The sequence below is a fragment of the Aquarana catesbeiana genome, linkage group LG11 (genome assembly GCF_042186555.1).
Source record: "Aquarana catesbeiana isolate 2022-GZ linkage group LG11, ASM4218655v1, whole genome shotgun sequence".
Classification (NCBI taxonomy): domain Eukaryota; kingdom Metazoa; phylum Chordata; class Amphibia; order Anura; family Ranidae; genus Aquarana; species Aquarana catesbeiana.
Window position 1 is genome coordinate 110,266,476 of NC_133334.1, and position 18,900 is coordinate 110,285,375.

Consider the following 18,900-nt stretch of genomic DNA (forward strand, 5'->3'; position numbering starts at 1 on the left):
ACAGACCCCGCCATCAACAATAGATCCCCTCCAGCAAAAGTATATTGCCTAGCAGCCAACATCAATAGACCCCTCACTCAACAGTAGATCCCCCCAGGAACAATAGACATCCTCCCTCAATGGTAGATCATACCCAGCAACAATAGATTCCCCCACTAGCAACAACAGACCCTCCCAACTATAGACCCCTTCCAGCAACAATAGATCCCTCAGCAGCTAGAATCAATAGAACCACCAGCACCCCTTGCCATTACATACATTCAATGTTAGAGGTGCCGGAACTGCGTTCTCCTGCATATCTGCTGAAAAAAAGCCCTGATTGTGACTAATAAAGAATAAATTTGGACTGATCCCAATGGCTTGGCGCTCTCATTCTTTCACTCTGTATCCAGTGACCTGGAGCAAGTATAAAGATAAGGAATTTTGATACTTTTGTGACTGGATCTTTGACTGATAAAGTTGACACCAAGCAACAAACATTATTAAAAGGAGGCCAGCAATGGCGGTCCCTGTACTTTTCTCATGATAGGATAACCTAAATGCCAACTGTATTATGTATGCATGCAGACCTATTCTGGTGCAGTCCGCATTTGGAACCTCATGAATATACACTTTATGGTTCATATATTAAAGCAGAGTTCCACACAAAAATGGAACTTCCGCTTTTCGGAACCCTCCCCTCTCCGGTGTCACATTTGGCACTTTCAGGGGGGAGGGGGGTGCAGATACCTGTCTAAGACCGGTATTTGCACCCGCTTCCTGGCATAGACTCCCACGGGAGTCTACGCCTCTTCCCGTCCCTCCACGCTGTCTCCTGGGAAATACACAGGTCCCAGGAGATAGCGGGGACCAGTTATGACACGCAGCGCGACTCGCGCATGCGCAGCAGGGAACCAGGAAGTGAAGCCGCAATGCTTCTCTTCCTGATTCCCTCAACTAGGTTGGCGGCGGCAGCTACCGAGAGTCGAGCAAGTGATTGGTGTCGGCTGCCGACATCGCTGGACCCTGGGGCAGGTAAGTGTCCATTTATTAAAAGTCAGCAGCTGCAGTATTTGTTTAGGTGGACTCCCGCTTTAACATGACACGATTTGTCAATCACGTAATTGCAGTTACCTAGTGTGATTTAATAGCTTTGCAATGGCTGTGGCTGCTGGGTACACTTGGAAACTTAAGCTGTCATCCTAAGTCCCAAAAGAATGTGCAAAGCTAGCTGATGATTCACCCTGCCAGTATCCATAGATATGTGAAAAGTCAATGGATGGAAGAACCCCCACATTTCATTTAGTGACTCACCTGTACGATGAGGTGATTGTACATTGAATTTGGTTTTGTATTCTGTGGACATAAAAGATGGACCCTATGGCAAATAGGAAAATTCACATTGTTAGAGGCAGAGAGAAGCTGAACACTATTCTATTCTGTACAATACAGTCAAGGAAACAACCTCATAAGCGGTCCTAATTTCAATCACTTCTGTTAGTATTTTAGTTTTGGGCAACTAGAAGAAGTTTAGAGCTGCCTTCAGATTTTGCTATGTCCCCCCCATTAGTTAGACCCTCCTTCACTTCCTATGTGGTCAAAGAGCAACTCCAGCCAAAACTAGGCAGACTGAATAAGGGTTAGAACCTTTGGGTGGTTTTCTTTGCTATCAGTGTCCACACTGGGGAGACTTTTGCATATTTCCTGTTTCGTCAGATTAGGTGACTCGTCAGAATGTGTAACGGAAGTGACGTTTCATCGCCCCCATCTTGCTACACCCCGCACTCCTCCATAGTAAGGATATACTGAGAAGGGGAAAAGCGGACATCTTGTTACACCCACCGGAGCTTTGCATTTTACACTTATTTTTAACAGTAAAATGAGTTTATATAGTGAAATACAGTACTTAGAACTCCGTCTGACTGTAAGATTAGTAAACCTATGAGATGAGCAGGCTTGCCGCTGCTTTTAAAATGCAACATCTAACCTGTCAGACAGAGTTCTATGTACTGTATTTCACTGTAAACTCACTTTACTGTTAAAAATAAGTGCAAAACACTGGTGGGTGTAACAAGATGTCGGCTTTCCCCCTTCTCACTGTATCCTTACTGTGGAGGAGTGTGGGGTGTAGCAAGATGGCGGTGACGGAACGTCACTTCCGTTACACATTCTGACGGGTCGCCCAATCTGATGAAACACCTGCACTAAAGACACACTAGGAAATACAAATCCTACCTTAGCCCAACTTATCAGAAGGCTGGTATCATGAAATCACAATGACAGCATGCTAAATTATCAAATAAATCCTTATTATGAAAATAATCAACAAGTTAAGCACAGGCTTAAAGCAGAACTTCACTCTCTCAATCAACATTGACTATTTTTAATCCTTATGCTGCTAACATTAGTAAATAGATAGGAAAGTTTATCGTATTTACTTATTTTAAACTTTTATTTTTACATTTCTTTAGTTATTTCCTGGTTTCCAGGTCTAGGCAAATGTCATACATCCCAGGAGTCTTCAGGAGGGGAGAAGAGGAGGAGGGATTTTCTCAGCACACTCTCCTGCATGCATGCTTGAGCTAAGGGCAGATGGATTCCAGGAAGTAAATGCTTCATGAATCATATTCAATAGGGGGTGTTTTTCAAAGAGAATTCTCAGCAAAATAAAGCATGAAAACATAGATGGATGGGGGAGTTTGCTTTGAATATTAAAAATGAATTAAATTGCATTTTGGTTTGTGGTGCTCAGATGCAGTGTAGTTCCTCTTTAACTCTTCAAAGCAGTTCCCCATCTCATGTGGTCACTTGCTGGTTCAAACTGCCCTTCTTGTCTGAGAGTTCCACAGTTCTGAATGCAATTTTCTGGGTTTGGCACTGCATGCCCATCACATTCTGGTTGTTAGGCAGCTAAAGATGCAATCTGCTCTATCAGAAAGCAGTGGCTGCCCATACATTAGGGGTACAGGGGCGCCACCCCCCCATCCATACGTCCGGCCCCCTGATCTACATACAGGGTGCCGGATGCATGAATTCCAATGGGGGGGGGGAGGGGGTTTGAAGCACGTGATTAGAGCCAGAGGCTCTAATAGGCTTTAAAAAAGGGTGGGCTTGGGGCGCAGAGCATTGCGCTCTGAGCCCACCCAGCTGTGTGAGAATAGCGAATGAATATTCGCTATTCTCACACTGATCCTCCCAGCCAATAAGGAAGCAGGTCATGAGACCGAATACCTGATTGGCCAAAAGGAGATGAGATCTGATTGGCCGCCAGGAGGAGGAGGGAGACGACGCTGCGGAACCAAGGCCCGAGCCTGAACAGAAGCCACCGCCGCTACCCCCTGCTCACTGCCCGCAAGATGGGGTAAGTGCCCTGACTGACTAACTGACCGACGGGAGGGGGGTGAGCAGCATTGTTAGTTTTCAAATGCTTTCACACATATATGCATGCATTAAAGTATAGGTGTACTTTTAGCCTAAAAACTCAGTACAGGTTTCCTGACCCCCCTCCTATCTAAACTCAAAGACAGACATTAAATGCATCACTGACCTGCTTAAAGTGATACTAAACATGCACTGTTTAATTTACATTGTCCCTTCTATTTCTGTATATGGATGATGGCAATGTAAATATTTAAAAAAAAACATCTAAGTACCTTTTTCCTAACTGATATTCAGCTGTCACATGGCCCAGATATTTCCCAGCCTGTCTGAAGGGAAACATAAGCAGGAGGAGCTTCTAGTCCTCTGCTGCTGGTCATATGTTAAAAAAACAGCCTTTGGAATAAATAGTACACATAAATAATTAATATCAATAAACTGTTTTCAATCGTCATAAAAATATATATTTAAAAATCAAATCTTTATTATTTTTGGCAATAACATGGTGTGGACGGATTTCTGCCAGTCACAGGTTGTGTCACACCCCTCCAGCCTGTGTCTTAGAATAAGTGAAAGGTGAAGCCTCCATCAATCTACATGCAATATCCCACCCCTATTGTGTTTAGCTGGTTTGTGGGCACGAGGGAGTGGGCTGTCATTTACCACTGTGTATAATGTCAACATGTGTGACTCTATAGTCACATGGGCTGCTCAGATGTGATAGGGAGGAAATGCTCAGCATAGAAACTCACTGAAAACTGAGCACGTGCAAAGCTACCAACACTGCTCTGCAAAATTCCTAGCTGGGATATGAACAGAAGGGGGAGATCAAGAGCAATAGGATCAACCAGGTTTTTGCAGATTACAGAAAACGAATCTCATAGTGACTGTGTATAAACAGCATGTAATAAATCATTTATTGATAGCTTTTTTACGATGTGAGTTTCGTGACATTTCAAGACTGCCTAGGCAGTTTTTTCAATAGTTTTCTACCAAGGCCAGTGTTACAGTGCATAGGCATGACTACAGACTCTATAGAGATGATGGGTTAGCCCAACTTAGTAGGAATAATAGCACTTTTTTTTTTCATTTTAACGCAACCATATCTATAAAAATAAAAAGCATTTGGCTAGAGATACACAATAAGCTTCCACCTAACATGCAAACTGCAATTATTACAGATCCTTGGGATCCCCTAAAAATTTTCATCATAATGCTAATTGTCAGCCATTCTAATTATTTGCATCAAGAACACATTATTACTATTAAACTCCCTACAAATTACAAAAATAACACAAACATGTTCAGAGTTTATTGTTACAGATGTTGAGGCTGTCTATTTCTAGCAGTAATTTAATATTAATCTTTAACTTCTCTACAACTCACATGTCGGAGATTTTCAACTTCAGGGGATCCTTTTCCATGAGGCATAAGCAGCAGAGGTCGATGTGGTGGGATGCCAGCAATAACTCCAGAACTGTGATCCCGTGTGTTAAAGTGCACAGTCTTCACCTGTCAAAATATAGGTAAAACTCATGAGATCATCCTGGCAAAACAGATTAAAGAAAGGCGGCACTGAAAAAAATCTGTACATTAAAATTGCTGACCACTTTCTTGAAGATGCTGCTTGCTTGGCTGTCCCTGGCTTACCATGTCTTTGACCCAGAACAGAACACAAAGTCAGAAATCCTGATCTGCAGGCTTGTTCCAGGCCAGTGACTTGCAGAGTATTGAAGCCTTTGGAGCAGCATTATGGACAGGCAACATGCATGGGTGTCCACAGGTAGGGGCAAGGGGGGTCAAGTGCCCCCCCTCTGAAATCAGGGATCAGATTTTAAATTCAGCACAGTTGTGTCGATATCGAGTGCGGGCAGCCCGCACCTGGGTGCCACCCGCCAGTGGGGTGACACCATCAAGGTGCTGTTAAGCCCCCCCATCGGTGTAGTGTGACTTTGGGTTCTTTTCCCTGCTCAATCCAGCAGAGAACTCGGCGGCATTGTGACAGGAGAAAGGCGAGCTGCGGGCTATCAGAGGTTTCCCCCGCTCGCCTCCCCTTTCTCCTGTCAGGGAGAAGAGACGGCGGCTCTCACCAGGTTCCCCGCCCAGCTTCCTGCCCGCTACGTTCCTTTCCTATTGGCCATAACTGAGGGCCAATCAAAGGAGACTAGGAGAGGAGAGCATCATGGGACATGTAGTCCCAAAGATTGGCGCCCCCATTTTCCACAGGGAGGAGGCTACAGCTCGATCAAGAGAGAGATTGAGAGACTGCAGCCTGGACGAAAGCTGAGGGAGAGAGCGCTACAGGACAAAGAATAAGGAGTGAGCTGGGCAGAAGCCAGAGAGAGAGCCACGCTGCCCAGCGCCCCCAGAGAGAGAGCCACGCTGCCCAGCGCCCCCAGAGAGAGAGCCACGCTGCCCAGCGCCCCCAGAGAGAGAGCCACGCTGCCCAGCGCCCCCAGAGAGAGAGCCACGCTGCCCAGCGCCCCCAGAGAGAGAGCCACGCTGCCCAGCGCCCCCAGAGAGAGAGCCACGCTGCCCAGCGCCCCCAGAGAGCCATGCTGCCCAGCACCACCAGAGAGAGAAAGACTGAGCCACTACCAGGGTACAGACATGCTACACCAACTACTAACCAGAGTTTCCCCCGGGGAACCCAGAGTGAGAGATCGTCCAGCCAGAGGGATCACTGCTGCAGTTTCGCTGGGTCTGGTAAGAGGGCCTGTTGGCCATTATCCATTACTTATCCTAGGGACGGTACTATGTCTGCAGTCTCTGATCATGATAATGTGATAATTGTATTGTCGAAAAGGGGCGGTGCATGGGTGACCCTAAAATGATTCTCCCCCCCTGAAAAAAAGTTCTGCGGACGCCCAAGGCAACATGTATTTTCAGTAGGAGAGGTGAGCAAGAGCAGGCCCACCATTCTTTTAGTACATGTACATGATTTGTCAAAGTGTAATTTTCCCTATGAAAACCTGTATCAAGTTCAAAACATAAAAACCACAATAGGCTCTAAGCACAGGTACCAATAAATGGGATAGCAAAAGGAATGGCAAAAAAGGCTTTAATAATTGTTTGAGGAAGACATAACTGCATTAACTGATGTGTTTAAATTTGCCTGGAGCTACAGAACACCTTCCCCTATGTTATGGCAGCGAGGAGAGGAGGAGGTGTTTGTAGTCCAAATCAGGAAAGCGGCCTAGGGTGAAAATGCTGCTCCTCCATAGAGTATGGTCAGAGACACAGGAAGCCTTTCCTGAGGCAAACAGAGGATGCCATTCCTGGCTTCTTATTCTGCAAAGATTAGTTGCTTGGCTGTCATGCTGACCCTCTTGCTTCAGTGTTTTGAGTTGTTGTAAAAGAACCCAGACCTCTGTCCTATATGGTGAAAATATAATCCACGCTTATTAAATGAATATATTGTGCACTTTAACAGCAAAAGGAAAGTGCTAGATTGTTTACAGTTTGATGATATACAGTATTTATACCAATTTGCTCAACTTTGCAAAGAAGCTGATTAGAATATGACATACCCATCATTAATACCAACCAAACCCACCTAAGTTACCCTCTAGAACAGGGTGTCAAATTTGATTTTATTGCAGGCCGCATCAGCATTATAGTTGCCCTTAAAAGACTGGTTGCATCTGTAAGACTATATGTCCGGAGCACCCACCATCAGAAATCAAGAGTCCCTCACCCTTCCTTACATCACAGTGGATCCCCCCTTACCATGTGCTGCTGCTGGGGAGGAGCTGGGGGTGGTGTTTGAAAGCAGAAAGTGCAGGCTCTGGAGAAAGGCTGGAGTCAGCTGCTGGAGTCTGCTGAATGCTGAGACCAGGGAAAGTGGAGAGGGTGCTGCAGCTTCACAGAGAGGTGCAGGATCTGTAGGAGGAGTTCTGTCCTCCTCTTTGCTGCAGACTGCTGAGACAAGGGGAGCTGGAGACGAGGGGGGGTACTGCAGCTGCAGTAGAGGTGTGAGGGCCACATCAAATGACCTGGAGGGTCGGATTCAACCAGCAGGTCTTGTGTTTGACGAGCTGGGGGAGGAGAAACACCAGCACACTGGTCTTCCCAGTAAATGACTGTGCGGATGTAGCGGGGAGGGGGCGTGTCAGGACAAGTCTCATCATTGGAGGAGAGCGGGCTGAGTTCTCAGCACAGCAAGAGAACTGACCACTGTGTGCTGTCATGCCTGGTGTGGTCAGTTTTTAATAGGAAAGCAGAGGGACTGGCAGGAACACCAGGGATTTCACACAAAGGAAGAAATACAAAGAGAGCAGGATACTTTTTCATACGAGTAAATGGTAGAGCAGAAACATGTCAGGGATATGAAATTTTGGATTGACATATTTTTTAACGATCACTAAAAAGGTCATTGGTGTCATGTTGCTGGCTCTATCAAGTGGCGTTGGCTCCAAAACTATGCAGGCACCATCAGATAGGAGGTCATTATACACTGCTTGAGGATTCCCTAGTGGCCTCTAGAGGAAGTCTAGGAATCCACAGAACTCCTAGAATGGTTGCTCCAAAACGTTGAATTCCCAGAAGACAGTCTCATAGTTTAGTCATAACAAGCTCACTTATGCCGCGTACACACGACGGGACTTTCCGGCAGAAAAGGTCCGAAGGAATCATTCCATTGGACATTCCCATCTTGTGTGTGCTTCATCTGACTTTTTCTTTCGAAAATTCTGACGGACCTAGAAATAGAACATGTTTCAAATCTTTCCGACGGAATCAGTTCCTATCGGTAAAACCATTCGTCTGTATGCTATTCCGACAGGCCAAAAAAGACGCAAGGGCAGCTACTGGCTACTGGCTATTGAACTTCCTTTTTCTAGTCCCGTCGTACGTCATCGCGTTCTAAACGATCGAACTTTGGTGTGATCGTGTGTAGGCAAGTCTGTTGCAGCGGAACTCCGTTGAAAAAAACGTCAGAGTTCATTCCAACGAAAAAAACGGTTGTGTGTACGCGGCATTAGAGCATGAAAACCCAGAGTTCCAACATAACAAACTATAAATTGTACACGTTCTTGTGTATTAACTATCTATGAGGTTAGGAGCACTGAAGGGGACAAGACCATGACCATCAGGCCTGTAGCCTTACTAAAGCCTTGCTCAAAATTCCCCAACAAGTCCCTGACCCAGAGAAAGCATGAGGACCAGGACTTCTGACTTTGCTTCAACTTTCCTGATCTACTTACTTGTTGCAGGTTAGCAAGTACTGTTGTCAGAAAGTCAGTATAAAAACTAGGTAAATAGATTTTTCAGAAGCAAGTAGAAATGGCAGGCCTCATATTGTCATTTTGAATGGTTTACTTAAAGTGTATGTAAGATGGTTAAGATGCCTGCCATGTTTTATTTTCTGTGGATGTCCCTTTCGGGAGATTTCCTCCAGCAATGATGTACTCGCTGTCTGCCACTACCCCAGAAACCTGGGAGTGGCGTGCATTTCACCCGTCAGAAGCGACATAGGTGTCTCGTAAACCCCACCCACCGCGTTTCACCGGCATTGGTATCTTCAGGAAGCTGCTGAAGCTTCGGGAACCATTGTTGGAGCTTAGTAGGAGTCACTGTTACATGTGAGTGGAATAACAAAAGTGTTACATGCATGTTTATTGGGAAATTTTGAAAAATGGGTTGCGCTATGATGTTGCTTTGCGGTCTTTTTTATTCTTCCAATGAGCATACACATTTGAGAGTCCAGTGGTAGTAGGGAGATTCGTAGTGGCATGGGAGGTGGAGGTCCTGATATACCCAAGTACACTGTATGACCCACTTATTATTTGGGTCATATTATCCAGTTAATCTCAGTTTGCATGGAGAGAGGTACACAGTCACTGAGAGAGTACACTGTGGCACTGGAGGTGCATGGAATTTGTGGAGCACACTTATCTGTCTCATCGTACTATCTTTTGACACTCTTGTTGGAAACTGATTGTGGGCTATAGAGTATATAGCCTGGTGGATTTGCATTCACTGTAGAATTTTTGCACTATAGTTTGTATTTATGACACTTAGGCGTTGATTTACTAAAAGGCAAATAGACTGCAAGTGCAGTTGCTGCAGAGCTTAGTAAATGAGGTAAAGCTTCACTTTGCAAAGAATACCCAATCACGTGCAAGCAAAATCGGAAAAAAAGGCATTTTTGCCTGCACATGATTGGATGATGGAAGTCAGCAGAGCTTCTGCTCATTTACTAAGGTCTGGAGCAACTGCAAAATGCACAGTCTACTTGCCTTTAGTAAGGCAACCCCTTAGTGATTGATTTTGAAACCTAGCGCTATTCACATTTATATATGTTTTGTAGGATTTGTGTTTACACAAATTTTGAAGTGGCAGCAAGGGTTATATATTTTTTATTCACATTTTCACACTTCTTGCTGGTCCTTGGTGCATTGAATTAGATGGTAAAATGTCATTACATATAGCCAGTACTCACAGCTCTGGATTTAGGTATGGTGACTTCACTGCTCCTGATGAATCCACTTTGTGGAGAGGATAGTGTGTGGGGCAACGGCTCTGTTCCTGTCACATTTTGGTGAGGGACAAAATCTCTGTTGGTGATTGATGTGTAATTGTTCCTCAGCATTAACCTAAGAAAGAAATGAGAAGGAACGTTTAGCATGTTTATCAAGGTGTCCAGTTTGACCAAAAATGTACACTATATATAAAAATATTGGGACGCCTGCCTTTACACTCACATGAACTTTAATGGCATCCAAGTCTTAGTCCGTAGGGTTCAATATTGAGTTGGCCCACACTTTGCAGCTATAACAGCTTCAACTTCTCTTGGAAGGCTGATCACAAGGTTTAGGAGTGTGTCTATGGGAATGTTTGACCATTCTTCCAGAAGCGCATTTGTGAGGTCAGGTACTGAAGTGGACGAGAAGGCCTGGCTCGCAGTCTCTGCTCTAATTCATCCCAAAGGTGCTCTATCGGGTCAGAACTCTGTGCAGGCCAGTCAAGTTCCTTCACCCCAAACTCGCTCATTCGTGTTTTTATGGACCTTGATTTGTGCACTGGTCCAAATCATTTGGTGGAGGGGAGACTATGGTGTGAGGTTGTTTTTCAGGTGTTGGGCTTGGCTTCTTAGTTCCAGTGAAGTGATCTCTCAAGGCGTCAGCATACCAAGACATTTTCAAAAATTTCATGCTCCCAACTTGGTGGGAACTGATGGGGATGGCCCCTTCCTGTTCCAACATGACTGCGCACCACTGCGCAAAGCGAAGTCCATAAAGACATAGATGAGCAAGTTTGGGGTGGAGGAACTTGAGTCCTGACCTCAACCCGATAGAACACCTTGTGGAAAAATGGTCAAATATTCCCATAGACACACTCCTAAACCTTGTGGACAGCCTTCCCAGAAGAGTTGAAGCTGTTATAGCTGCAATGGATGGGCCAATTTAATATTGAACCTTACTGACTAAGACTTGGATGCCATTAAAGGTCATGTGTGTGTAAAGGCAGCCATCACAATAATTTTGGTCATATACTGTATATAAAGTAGAATCCTATCTGTTTTTTAGTTTTAGTTGGTACTAGGCAGGGTTCAACTTATTGTGGGGTCTTTACAGCTGTGTATGATCCTAGAAGGGAGCTAAAGGAGCTTCCTGTAGATCCCACTACTCTGGGAAGCAAGTGCCTACCAATTCCCATAGGGGTCCTTTGGATGCATAAGCGCTGGAAAAAAATATATTTTAATATTTTAGATTTAACAAACATGTCCATAGGCAGGTCTCTTCTGTCCTGTGGCTATCAGTTGCTTAGTGGGGAACATAATCTCTACTAAAGAATGGTTTTAAATGTGCGCAGTACACTGCAGAGCTGTCTTCCTTAACTTCCCAGGGACTTCCTGCTCTAACACTATCTGGTATTAAACCAAATGTTCTGAATGAGGTAATGGTTCCATCGTTTACAACAATTGGTTAAAGATCAGTGATGTCAAAAGAAAGTACAGGGACTGGAAAGAATAATAAGGGAGACATTTGCATCTCATTAGGGATTATTTATAAGTGATCATGTTCCCTCTGTTCTCAGCAGCAGGTGAGGTGAGGAAGGAGAGACAGCAGCACATTGAACTTCCCATTGATAAGCTGTGCATGGGGGGGGGGGGTAGCAGATGTCTGATCATTGAAAAAGAGCAGGCTGCGTTTCCAGCTCAGCTAGAGAACTGATCACAGTGGGTTCTCATGCTTAGTGTGGTCAGCTTTTAATAGGAAAGCAGAGGGGCTAACAGGAACACAAGGACACAAAGGAAGCAATACAAAGAGAACAGGATACTTTTTCATACAAGTACATAGTACAGCAGGCACATAACAGGACTATGAAATGCTGGGTTTACACATTCTTTAAATTTAGATTGTTATAAAAAAAATAGGGAAGAGGGGGAGGGAGGGGTACACATTTTGATAATGATAGTAAATCTGCACTAGAAAATTAACAGATCTCCTCCCCACCTGCACCCTATGACTAGACAGTGAAAGGAGAAGCGGGTAAGCAGCAGCAGCAGATGTTTATGCTCATCTCATGGTTCTCTGCTCTCTCTACCTATCACCATGCTATTTGCACTGCAACAAACATGAATGGCTCCTTGTGCTGCTTCTACCCTTGTGGGCTCTTGTCAGGACTTGGATCACCTGCTGGTGGAACTGTGGTTCCCTGTGCAGAAGGTTGTAGTTCCAGTGTTCACCATCAGGTGTCTCCCAGCAGCCAGTAGATCCCAATAATCAGTTTCCACCTGATGTTGGGTGCTGGGAAGGTATTTAGGTCCCCCCCACTGGTGCCTTTTGCTTCAGTGTTTTACTGCTTTCTAACTCTTGCCATAAATCTGATCTAGCTCTTGCATACATGTATACAGCAATCAGCAGACCCCAGTAATCAGTTTCCACCTGATGTGTTTTGCTGCTGCCCGATACTATTTGCCATAGATCTAATCTTGTTCCCACATACATACAGTATATATTCTCATAAATATTGCTTTAGCTGGAAACACGGCTGTCTCCATTGTGGCTAAACAACATTTTACTGAAAGCTTACCCCATAGCTGGGTTATCTTTCCGGTCTATGTTGGGTGAATAGTATACAGCTGGTCGGAAGTTTGATTGGTACCCTGTGCTGCGGTGGGTAAGAATCCCAGGATGGTGGACACCACCTGGAACAAACTGTGGGCGACCTGCATGAGACCAATTTGAGGTTACTGAAGGAGTCAACCAACTGTTATGTCAACATCAACAAGGAGACATGCATTGTATATCTGTGATCTAATGACATTCCTTTAGTAACCAACATATATGAGTTAAGAATGCTAAAGATGGTGTGATTTTCTTTCCTGCAACCAGGGGTTGCTCAATTCCTCCATCAACACAGTTAGTGTTGATGAGGGAATCTCTCTCACAGCGCTATTGTGTTCTGCCGGTGGGAAGAACACAATGAGTACTGCTGGCAGCTATAGCCACCTTCAGTAATCACATGCAAAAAAATCTGGCAGGCTGGTTGTAGTGAAATCGATTAATGGATCAACTTCAGTGTAACCAGTCTGTTCATAGATGGATTGGGATTCAATCTATCTATGGCTGGCTTTACACAGGTTCTGTATCTGAATAGATTCAGCTAAAGGTGGGGGTAAAAATGTTCATAAAAACAAGCAATGTTCTTGATTTTGCTTTGCATATGGCAGCTGGGACATTTTTTACCTAGTGAGTCTGATAAAGAGTGCTTAACCACTTCAATACAGTGTACTATTACCACCTTCCTGCCCATAAAGGGTGCTTAACCACTTCAATACAGGCCCCCTTCCTGCCCAAGCCAATTTACAGCTTTCAGCACTTGTCGCACTTTAAATGACAATTGCGCGGTCATGCAATACTGTACTATATGAAATTTGGATTTTTTTTGAGACAGATAGAGCTTTCTTTTGATGGTATTTGATCACTACTGGGCTTTTAATTTTTTGCTAAACAAACAAACAAAAAAAAAAAGACTGAAAATATTGAAAACAAAAACCATTTTCTTTGTCTCTGTTATACAATTTTGCAAATAAGTAATTTTTCTTCTTCATTGATGTGCAATGATGGGGCTGCACTGATTGTCATTGATAGGCTACATTGATGGGCACTGATGAGGTTTCACTGATGGGCATTGATTGGCACTTATGAGGCTGCACTGATGGGCACTGATGAGGCTGGTCCATGGTTAGGAGCTTCCTGAGCATTTGGAACGCACGACGGCTCAATTATCTAGAGCGATGTGTCGGATACTTGTACTGGCTTGCTGGAAAGACTGAGTGCCGGTGTCCTGTCAGAAAGCAGTTACCCATCAGAAAATGCAACGGAAGAGACGTTCCGTCACGGCCATCTTGGTACACCCGCACTCGACTGCAGTAAGCCTACAGTCAGGAGGCAGTAAGTGGACATCTTTTTACAATCACCGATGTCTTGCATTTCACACATATTTTTACCAGTAAACTCAGCTTATATAGTGAAATACAGTATTTGGAAGCCTGTGACACTGTTTTGGTGTTGAATTTTAAAATCATCGCCAAGTGTGCTGATCTCACAGGTTTTCTAATCTGACAGAACACCGCTGATTTTAAGATTTAACATGAAACCAGTCTGACAGATTTCAAAATACTGTATTTCACTATATAAGCTCAGTTTACTGGTAAAAATAAGTGTGAAATGCAAGACTCCGGTAGGTGTAAAAAGATGTCCGCTTGCCGTCTTCTGACTGTATGCTTAGGGTGGATGAATTTGGGTATACCAAGATGGCCACGACTGAACATCACTTCAGTTGCAATTTCTGATGGGTAGCAGCTTTCTGATAGAACACCGGTCCAGAGGCACTGAAATATGTGAGTATCCATTTTATAGTTTGAGCAGTGGAATTCAAATTTTATAAATATATTGCGCAATGATGAGCCTTTTCATTACATGAGTGGATGAGAGGTGTGTACTGTCCCGGGTCACGAGGTATACCAGGAGAAGTGGAGGCTAATTCAAACAACACTGTTTATATATAAGTATCTGGTGAGTGACAAATTTGCCTGATGGAGAATAATCACTTTTCTTGTTGGGTGGTGCATGAACAGCACGAATTGAAGAATAAAAGCAATGATATATGGACACTAAAGGAGCACATATTGGACTATATTGTGATATGTTGGAATTGTGGAATGTCTGCAATATTTCTGTAGACATTTATGTGGATTTTTAACACTGATTTAAATGGGGTATAATAGGGAAGGTGCAGCTACACACTTATCTAATTCTCACACATTCACTGAAGGTGAATACACTTAGCTGCAGCCTGAGCACAGTTACATTTGTTTAAGAATTCATTTTTTTGAGTACTGAATTTACATTTGAGCACTAATTTCTAATTTGCACCTGTGCTTATTTATTGGCACTGATGAGGATGCACTGATGGGCACTGATAGGTGCCATTGATATGCTGCACTGATGGGCACTGATATGCTGCACTGATGGGGCTGCACTGATAACCAGTGTAAATTATATAACTGGAAATCTGGTTATCAGCTTTCCTTTCCTGAGACACTGACAGCGCTGAGGAAAAGAAATGCCAATAACTGGCATTTTGTTTACATGTGATCAGATGGGATTGGACACAGCTGATCACATAGTAAAGAGTCTACATCATCCTCTCTTTACCCTGATCGGTGATGCGCTGTGTCCATGGGGGTGCACACGAGCGGTGCAATGTGAAGGACGTCATATGACGTCCAGTCAAGATGGTAATGCACCTGCCCGGCCATCAATCTGCTATAGGCTGGACAGGAAGGTGTTAAAATGGAACTAAACTCTTTTCCTTTGCAGCCAAAGAAGCTGCCATCTTAGCCTCTGTTTAATCTGTAACTGCCATGATGCTGCACATGTGATGAGTCATGACACCAGCCATTTGATGGGTTGACAGTGTGGTTGATAGCACAAGCAAATGTAATTGTTTTTATAAACTGTTAAATTGATGGGTTTAGTTCCGCTTAACTACCTGCTGACTGTTCACAGTAAATATACTGCGAGTGGGTGGCAGGTACGGGCATAATCACGTACATGTACATGATGGCTTTTTTCTGGGTTTAGGGAGTGCTTGCAAGTGCTCCCTGCCGACTCATGCTGTGATTGGACACAGAAAGAGTTTGGCAGCAGATTTCAGCCAAATTTTTTGATTTTGGCTGAAATCAACTGATCGGCTGAGTCCAATCACACACAGACGCACAGAACTCTGTGTGCATAGGAACAGCGATCTGGGTGTTTTTTCTTCTTAAAAGAAAAAAGGGAGAAAAAACAGCCAGATCAAAAAGTAAAAGCAGCACACATTACACATTGTTAGGCACACAGTTAACCCCTAGATTTGAACCCCTTAACCCCCTCCCAGCCAGTGTCATTAGTATATAGTGTCAGTGTACATAATTCTCAATGATCACTGTATTAGGGTCACTAGGGACGTCAGTGTCTGTTTGTGACCCTCCCAGATAGTGTCTGTTAGCGGCAGATTGTCCGCCACCCTATCACAGTCCCACTATAAGTCGCTGATCACCGTCATTACAGTAAAGCGTCTATAGCTGCGTAAAATCCAGCATATAAACCATAGTCTGTAGATGCTATAACTTTTGCACAAACCTAATTATTTTAATACACTTATTGTTTTTTTTTTTTTTTTTAACCAAAGACATGTAGCAGATTACATTTTGGCCTCAATTTATGAAGAAATTAGATTTTTACATTTTTTTTATTGGATATGTTTTATAACAGAAAGTATCAGTGTTTTTTTTTTTTTCATTTTAAACCTTTTTTCGTTTATATTAAAATAAAAAAGTTGTATAGACCTTTGTTTGAAAAAGCAAAGAACCTTGTACAAAGCAATTTTACCTACAGCTACCAATTAGCAAATATTTCATAACTAGGGAAAAATGATTGACATCACTAATCTGCATTTATAGTTAATAAAAAGCCTTGAAAAACAAACGTCTTTACTCTTTATTTACTACATCCTCCCAGCCAGTTACCCACACTATGTTAACTCTCACCATACGAGCTGTTGTAGTTGGTACAATAGACGTTCAGAGGGTCACAGCTTCCTCCAGAACTGCCCTGAATCCCTGGAGACGAATTGCCTATTGGAAGCGGCCCCATTGTAGTGGCAGGCTTGAATAAAAATGCTCTGATGGGTTTATGAACACAGAATGCCTTTGCAGAAAGTCAAACTTCAGTAACCTGGCTACAGTCAGCATAGCAACAGACAACATCAACTGTTCTCGGTGCTAAAATCAACCACTAGAGGCCAAATTCTTCTTTCATTTTCCTGTCTCCACTGTAGACTGGATCTATTCTCTCAACTTAACCACTTCAGCTCTGGAAGGTTTACCCCCTTCATGACCAGGCCAGTTTTTGCGATACGGCACTGCGTTACTTTAACTGACCATTGTGTGGTCGTGCGACGTTGTACCCAAATAAAACTTATGTCCTTTCTTTTCCACAAATAGAGCTTTCCAATCAAGCAATCATATTTATTCTTTAAGTGATTTGCTTTAGTAAAATGCTATAAATAACTGAAATTAGCCCGTCAGCTTTACAGTATAAGTTTATTAGGTGTATGAGTATCAAGTATACTAACTCTAAACAATCCATAAAAAGAAAAGAATAACACAGTTTACTTATATACTGTATACTTCAACTACCTATATAACTGTTTTGAGCTCTAATCCAGTCCAGTCCAGATGCTGTAGCCAAATAAAATGTATGTCCTTTTTTTCCCCTACAAATAGAGTTTTCTTTTGGTGGTATTTGATCACCTTTGCGTTTAATTTTTTGCGCTATAAACAAACAAAAAACGATCGACAACTTTGAAGAAAAAAAAAGCAATATTTTTTACTTACTGCTATAAAGCATATCCAATAAAAAAAAAATGTAAAAAATTTAATTTGTTCATCAGTTTAGGCCAAAATGTATTCTGCTACATATTTTTGGTAAAAAAAAAAAAATACCCATAAGTGACACTAATATTGTGATTGGTGCTAAAAGTATGCATGCTCACTGTACTAATGACACTGGCTGGGAAGGGGTTAACATCAGGGGCGGTTAAATGTTTTGCTAGGGAGTGCTTTCTAACTGTGGGGGGGGGGGGTGCTTATACTGTGGGAAGACAGAGATCCATGTTCCTGCTTAGCAGAAACACACTACCCTCCCTACTGACAGAACGGCGATCTGCCTTGTTTACATAGGCAAGCCGCTGTTCTGCTTCTCTCGTGAAAGAGTGCTGGGTCCCAACGAACATCGAGTCTGGCTGGCAGTCTCCGCTCTAATCCATCCCAAAGGTGTTCTATCGGGTAACGGTCAGGACTCTGTACAAGCCAGTCAAGTTACTCCACCCCAAACTCGCTCATCCATGTGTTTATGGATTTTGCTTTGTGCACTGGTTCAAATCATTTGGTGGAGGGGGAATTATGGTGTGGGGTTGTTTTTCAGGGGTTGGGCTTGGCCCCTTAGTTCCAGTGAAGGGAACTCCTAAGGCATCAGCATACCAAGACATTTTGGACCATTTCATGCTCCCAACTTTGTGGGAACAGTTTGGGGGTGGCCCCTTCCTGTTCCAACATGACTGCGCACCAGTGCACAAAGCAAGGTCCATAAAGAAATGGATGAGCGAGTTTGGGGTGGAGGAACTTGACTGGCCTGCACAGAGTCCTGACCTCAACCCTATAGAACACCTTTGGTATGAATTAGAGTGCAGACTGCGAGCCAGGGCTTCTTGTCCAACATCAGTGCCTGACCTCACAAATGCGCTTTTGGAAGAATGATCAAACATTCCCATAGACATGCACCTTGTGGACAGCCTTCCCAGAAGAGTTGAAGCTGTTATAGCTGCAAAGGGTGGGCTAACGCAATATTGAACCCTGCGGACTAAGATTGGGATGCCATTAAAGTTCATGTGCATGTAAAGGCAGGTGTCCCAATACTTTTGGCAATATAGTGTAGGCGAAAAGGCAAGAATTTTAATGCAGAAGGTACATGCTTTGTCTCTTCTGCATTAAAGTTGCTTACCTGCCTGTTCGCCTTTGTACAGTGAGCCAAGCACGCACAGCTCACTGAACCAATTCAGCAATGCCCAATCTGACTGAATTCCTGTGCATGCACGGGAATGATGTCATCTCTGTCTGGCCAATGACAGTTTAAAGCGGACCATACTCACCTCGGCTCCAGCGATGCAGCCGTCCCCAAGCTCCCCTCCTGGTCACTGACATCTTTGGGCAGCCGGCTTCTGGGTCTCGATCGCTGGCCGCCCGAAGATGTCAGCGGCCTGGCAGGGAGCTCAGGGACGCTGCAATGCTGGAGTCGAGGTGAGTATGTTTCCACTTTAAATGACACTCTTAACCACTTAAGCCCCGGACCATTTGGCTGGCCAAAGACCAGAGCACTTTTTGCTATTCGGCACTGCGTCGCTTTAACTGACAATTGCGTGGTCGTGCGACGTGGCTCACAAACAAAATTGACGTCCTTTTTTCCCCACAAATAGAGCTTTCTTTTG

At 43.8% G+C, this 18,900-nt stretch overlaps 1 protein-coding gene across 1 annotated transcript in view; it reads right to left on the minus strand.

The window, feature by feature from the left end:
* LOC141112989 (stabilizer of axonemal microtubules 4-like) overlaps nt 1-16,619 on the minus strand; it is a 37,215-nt gene extending 20,596 nt beyond the window's left edge. Inside the window, exons 1-5 of the mRNA XM_073606065.1 lie at nt 16,403-16,619; nt 12,397-12,532; nt 9,800-9,953; nt 4,744-4,869; nt 1,294-1,357 (exon numbers count right to left, since the gene is read on the minus strand). Of these exons, the coding sequence (XP_073462166.1) occupies nt 1,294-1,357; nt 4,744-4,869; nt 9,800-9,953; nt 12,397-12,532; nt 16,403-16,508 (586 nt within the window). The 5' untranslated portion in view covers nt 16,509-16,619. The remainder of the gene's footprint in view (nt 1-1,293; nt 1,358-4,743; nt 4,870-9,799; nt 9,954-12,396; nt 12,533-16,402) is intronic.
* Nucleotides 16,620-18,900: the final 2,281 nt, after the last annotated feature.